Source organism: Tupaia chinensis, unplaced genomic scaffold, assembly GCF_000334495.1.
Source record: "Tupaia chinensis unplaced genomic scaffold, TupChi_1.0 Scaffold000328_1, whole genome shotgun sequence".
In the NCBI taxonomy this organism is placed as follows: domain Eukaryota; kingdom Metazoa; phylum Chordata; class Mammalia; order Scandentia; family Tupaiidae; genus Tupaia; species Tupaia belangeri.
In genome coordinates, this window is record NW_006159822.1 from 2,164,038 (window position 1) to 2,170,449 (window position 6,412).

General features: G+C 41.1%; 1 protein-coding gene across 3 annotated transcripts in view; it reads right to left on the minus strand.

Annotated features, from left to right (window-relative positions):
• The window catches only part of NSMCE2 (NSE2 SUMO ligase component of SMC5/6 complex), a 244,394-nt gene extending 241,659 nt beyond the window's left edge, over positions 1-2,735 (minus strand). For all 3 annotated transcript variants that reach the window (XM_006151738.2, XM_006151737.2, XM_014589044.2), the window contains exon 1: positions 2,568-2,735. In XM_006151738.2, coding sequence (XP_006151800.1) covers positions 2,568-2,724 — 157 coding nt within the window. In that variant the 5' untranslated portion in view covers positions 2,725-2,735. The remainder of the gene's footprint in view (positions 1-2,567) is intronic.
• Between the last annotated feature and the right edge of the window lie 3,677 nt (positions 2,736-6,412).

Genomic DNA, 6,412 nt, shown 5'->3' on the forward strand with positions numbered 1-6,412 from the left:
TACCTGTTGATGATGACAGGTATAGTATTCTCAACTGGATTGGTCTGAGAAGTATTTCATGATGGGTAAAGTCTTTTTACAAGTAAAATGAGAAATAGTGATTGACTGTTTTAAAAAATAATTAGAATAATAATAATGATAGGGAAAAACATAGAAAAGTTATTGAATGATGAAGCGGGGAGATTAATGTCTCTGTATTGACTGACATGCATGGCAATCCCTTTTGAAAAAGCAATGTAATACACTGTAAAGTTATATGTAATCCAATGTAATATAAAGAAGACTATAATGATAATTAAAAATAAAAATTAAAAATTAAAAAAAAAATTTTAAAAAAAGAAGTCATGTCCATTCATTTCTACATAGCTTTTGCATGACAACAGCAAAGATGCAACAGAGTTGCTATGACAGACCATGTGTTCCACAAAGCTGAAAACAGCTGCTATCTGGCCATGTAGAGAAAAACTTTCCTGATCCCTGCTTTACACAACAGGACAACAAGTAGGCCAGGACTGTGACTCCTGCAAAAAGGAAAGCAGTGAGATATATCCTGCAGTTGCCCTCCTCCTTCCACAAGAGAGGAAGAATCCAAACAGAGCAGAGCAACCCTGAAGGGTTGAGGAGACAGAGCCTGGAGGTCAGGAGGCAGAGCCTGGAGGTGAAGGAGGCTAAGGCAAAGGTACTAGCACTACAGCATTGCAAAGGAGCTCTGAGAATCTGCACAGGCATCTCCTTGAGTCTGACACAGAAGCCTAAACTGCTGAGGAACAAGCACTGGGAGCTGGAATATGAACAATTCACAGAATTCCTTCCAGCCAAAATAAAACTACTTCACTGAATTCTCAGGGCAGTCAACAGCGACAAGAAAAGGCCACACGGTGTGATTAGATAGTTATTCCTCACCTAAGAGAGATGGCAAGTGTAGGAAAAGCCAGGGAAAACAGGCAAAGAAGCCAGATACTATGACAGACCTTCCCCTGCTAAATATTCATTACCAACCCCTAGGATAACAGTAACACCTAGCCTCATGCCCAGTGCAGTTGTACTGCTTTGGCAGCTGCCAGAAAAATACCACCCATACATTTTCTTCCTAGAAGAAATCTTTACTTTTCTAGTAAAACTTTTCTCCTAGTTAAAAAAGAATAAATAGCCCTGGAATAAAGGCTACTCTAGACCCCCCTAATAAAGCTCAACAACAAGCCTGGAAAGGATCAGCCTAAGCCACAAATTATTTAGCTGCCAAAACAAACTTCAGCATTCTTTAAAGGAAGACAACAAAATCCAAATGCTCAACAACATAATACAATGTCCATGTGAAGAAACAGAAATAAACAGAAACGAAGGCATTAGCAGACAAGGAAATTAAAACAGCTATTATAAACAAACTCTATAAACTCAAGAATATACAGGAAAACAAACATACTGAATAGAGAAATGAAAGAGAAAAAAATAATTCCATTTAATTCTTTGTTATATATTCAATAGGCAAAAAAATTATAGTATCTGAATTTTAAAAATGTACTGCTGAGGGCCACAGCGGTGTCACAGTGGTAACACATGCACTGTGATACCGGATCCACACAGCAGGGCCCCAGGTTTGGAAAGACCCTGGCGAGAAGGGTTGCTTCTATCTGTCTCTCCCTCTCCTTCACTCCCTTCCTCTCAAGAAAAAAAAATCAATTCAAAAATAAAATTCAAAAGAGATTCACTGGATAGAATTAATAGCAGATTAGACATTGCAAAAGACAAGATGAATTCATTTAAAGATATAGCAATAGAACTATTCAGATTGAAACCATCGCGCAAAAAGATTGGAGGGGAAAAAAATGATTTTTTAATGCATTTTTAATTTGAAGAAAAACAGTTCTAGCTTTGATAGATCAAAATAAAAAAATATTAAGAGAAATTTGCTTGGGACCAGCAGTTAGCGTAATGGCTATGTCGCTGGACTCTCAAGTAGTCGACTGCGGTTCAAGTCCCGGACCCGGAGGCTTAAACTCACGCCAGGTGTGTGTGCGTGCATGCCCAAGATCCCAAGAGGAGAATGGAGGAGAAGGGACTGCAGTGTGGCCATCCCTCCTGGGGGGGGAATTTCCTGCTTTCTCTCTCTCTCTCTCTGTCTGTCTGTCTGGAGAGCACATGCGCCCTACAGCAAAAACCTCTCAAAAAAAAAAAAAAAAAAAAGAGAGAAATTTGCTTAAGACTTAAAAGTCAGGAAAAAGGTTAGGATTCAGTTCAAACAGTAGGCAGATGGAAAATAACTGTATCATGATACGTTTCTCAAAAGTCAGATACTTTAGATCACATGCTCCTTGAGGTCAAACACCTCCAGGTCTTTGTCCAGTTTCTGGAATATCACTGAATGCACAGGAGTGAGCGAAGCCCACTTCACTCTCAGTACACAGCCATGTGGTATGTAGAACAAGATGAGAAAACAGACGCCCAGAGGGATTAAATGACTGTCCAGACACTCAAAAGGCATCCCTAGAGTAATGCCACAACACAGACTCACCTCAAAGCAGACATGAAAGAAGTAACAAAAGAAGTAAGTTTTAAATATTACTTACTCTGGGTTTCCACCAGATCCAAAGCAACACTAGAAGCCGTGTCCATTCCAGAGCTGATACAGGCCTGGAAATTTTTTAAGGAGGAGAGAGCAGACTCTACCCCACTGAAGGATATGAAACCCGTTGAACCTGAATTGGAACTGGAACGCCCTGGCATCCTGAATTATTACCTAGAATTTCAAACACAATGAACAAGAGTTACATGTCAAAATAATAACAGTTCAGGAAAATAACACGGTGGTAAATGTTTAAATGAATGTATTCAATACCCCACGAGTGCCACACTGTTATCTACTTTCTATATCCCTTGAGAGGATTTCAAAGCATGGTAGCACTCTGTGCCATTATGTGAACCACTAAGCTCTGATGAATTCAGTATACGGGAAAGGCATGTACACACAACCCCACACACACACACCTACACATACACACACCACAACACACACACAGCTCCTCTGTGTTCCAACAGGTTTAGAGACTTGGTAAGATCCTAGATTCAGTAAAAGCTGAATTTCTCTAAAGACTTATCTTCCAATAGCTCACCCACTACAAATTTTAGTTATTACCTTCCTGTTAAACACTCCCTAATCTATCATCTACCGCAAATATCTCTTTTTTTTAATTTTTTATGAGAGGGAAAAGGAGAAAAGGATGGAGGGAGAAAGACACAGAAGTATTTTCACAGGGTCTTCTTTAGATTCTCCTGCCCCAATCACCCCAATATCTAGGACCACAGGCACAAGCCACCGCACCCAGCCTGTTTTAGGTTGGCTGGGAACCAAACTCAGGCCTTTCCAGGCCACTCTCTATAAAGTAGCAAGCCACCTACCCTGACTTCTCCACTCGATCTTTTACACTTTCTAGCCTACTGCCTCTGCCTTCTCTCTCTTCACATTAAGTATTGCCAAACAGCATTCTTCTACTTATTACGTTTACTGTCTCTAGTCACCAGTGAGACTGGAAGCACCTAAAAGGTGCTTTTCTGTTTTGTTCACTGCTGTATACCAAGCAACTAAAACAATGCAGGATGCACAGTAGCCACTCAATAAAGTCTTGTTGGAAGAATGAATGAGAAGGTCAGCAGGTGGCATGGTAGTTAAGGTGCTGGACTCCCACATGGCCAACCAAAGATCAGGTCCTGGATCTGGTGGTTTGCTTTTTCACTTTCTCTCTCTCTGTGTCTCTCTCTGGTGAGCACAAGTGCCCTATATAGCAAATTAAAAAATAATGGCAATAATAATTAATTAATTAATTATTCCTTTAAAAAATGAATGAATGAGTGAAATACTGTGCCTATGCTCCCAGCACCTAAGACAATACATCTCTCCGAAATAACAATGTCAGCATGCGCAGAGTCCAGTGCTCTGATCTCTAGACACCATTCTCTCCCACCTGCCCAGTGCTCCCAGCCAGGTCCATTCCACTTAAACACTCGAACTTAAAATGTAGAACATGGAATAGCCAATACCTCCCTGTCCTCCTGACCCACTCCCACCAAAACCTACTCCTTTTGTAGCCTGCTCCATCTTACTAAATAGTAATTCCATCCTTCTATTTTCTTTTTCCTTTTTTTTTTAGAGAAAGAAATGTTTGCTATAGGGTGCATGTGTTCTCCAGAGACACAGAGAGAAAGAAATCACCCCTTCTCCCCCCGCCAAGAGATGGCCATGCCGCAATCCCTTCTCCATTCTCCTCTTGGGATTTGGGGCACACACACGTATGCACCCAGTGTGAGTTTCAAGCCACCAGGTCTGGGACTCTCACCATAGCAGACCACGTGGGAGTCCAGAGCCATAACTACTGTGCTACCTACTGGCCCTCAACCTTCAATTTCTTAGCACAAAAGCCTTGGATCATAGCTGACCTTTCTCCTTCCTCCCATATCCTAAATCGACCCCATCACCAATTTTGCCAAGTCTGCAGCCAAATTACCTCCAAGATCTAAGCACTCTCACTACTTCTGTCACCACCATTCAAGCCATCATTACTTGTCTGAATTACTCCCACAGCCTCCTATCTGGACTCCCCCTCCCAATCTTGCCTCTTCCAGCCAGTTCTCTGCAGCCAGTGAGCCTTTGAAAATGTACCTATGATCATGTCATTCCTCTGCTCAAAAACCTCTAACAGCTTCCTTACTCAGAGTAAAGGCAAGAGCTTTGTAACAACCAACAATAGCCGTTCTCCAAATGGGCCCTGACCAAGTAGCATCAGCATTGCCTCTGAACTTGTTAGAGATGCCAATTTTCAGGCCCCAACATCTGTTTTCACACTGTAATACTAATTCTGATGTACCTAGGCTGCAGTGTAGCATTCCAGAGAGGAAATGGGCTAGGTGAGCATCTGACTGCTACACTTTACAAGTGTCCTGAGCACAGGCTCTTAGGCAAAGGCAGCACTTAGGCTGGACCCTAACGGATATCTAGGATTTGGAAAGGGTTAAATTATCCGAAGAGAGCATGTTGTTGTTCTTGTTGTTGTTGTTTTTTAAGCTTATTTATTTCTTCCATGAGCAAGAGAGACACGAGAAAGAGATTGACCACACCTCCAAAGAGGTCATGAAACTGCAATCCACCCTCAGTCTTCAGCTGGTTCTGGGTCATGGGCAAGCATGGGTCTGACATACTCAGGGAGGTCTCTGAACTGGAACCGGGAACCTTACCACGTGAGATTGCTTTGCATAGCATCCTGTTTTATAGCTGTGCCACCACCTGGCCCCTGAAGAGGAAGGAGCACCTTAGAAGGAGGAAACAGTAAGATGATAAAAGGTCACAGGTAGAAAAGTATGGGATGAGTTCTGTTTGCATGGCACACAGGGACAAAGAGAAGAGAATTGAATTTTGTCTTTGAGGGGGTACAATGTAGAGCGTCTGACATGCAGGGTAAAGATTCAGCCCATTTAGATCCAGGAGGTCATCAAATGAGAATTTTTAGCTTTACATATTTTTACAAGTTTACCTTAAAATAAAAACCCAAAGTAAATACAGCAAAACGATACAGATGTGAAAATCTGTATGGTGAGACAAGGGTTCTCTTTATGCTATTTTCGGGGGCTTTAAAATTTCATACCAAAATAAGGTTAGCAGGTGGTATAGTGGTTAAGGCACCATCCTCCCACAGGGTCACCACAGACCAAGTCCTGGACCTGGTGGCTTGAAAATCACTCCATGCATGTGTTATGTGTGACCAAAATCTCAAGAGGAGAATGGAGGAGAAGGGATTACGGCATGGCCATCCCACTAGGGAGTGATTTCTCACTTTCCCTCTCTGTATCTCTCTTTCTGTCTCTCTCTAATGAGCACACTCATTCTATGGCAAAAACTGAAAAAAGAAAAACAAACATTTTTCATATCAAAACAGAAAAAGTAAATATGAATTATTTTTTTAAATGATGATTTTTTTTTAACTTTTTAACATTTTGGTAAAAGAGTGCTTATCTACAATCTCTTTTCGTCATACCAAACAAGTTGAGTCATTTTACACAACAGGTATATTAGGGCACCAGGAAAGTCATGATGTGCTTTTTTAATGCAAAAATGTGTCCTGACTGTCCTGATGACCCAACAGTTGTTCTGTAATATATCATGAGAGATTCATCCAGGACCCCCTGCAGGTACAAAAATCCACAGATGCTCAAGTGGCATACGGTACAACCATATGCAGTAAGATGAGAAAATAAAAATTCATAAAAATCACAATAAAAAATCAGAGAATAAAGGGAAAACCGAGCACATAAAGTTAGCACATAGTCATGCAAAATTTAAGATTCTGCATGCTAATTTGTCTGTGAGCTTCCCGACAACCAAAACAAAAAGTGAAAGTTACTTTCCTCATAAAGAAAAAAGTTC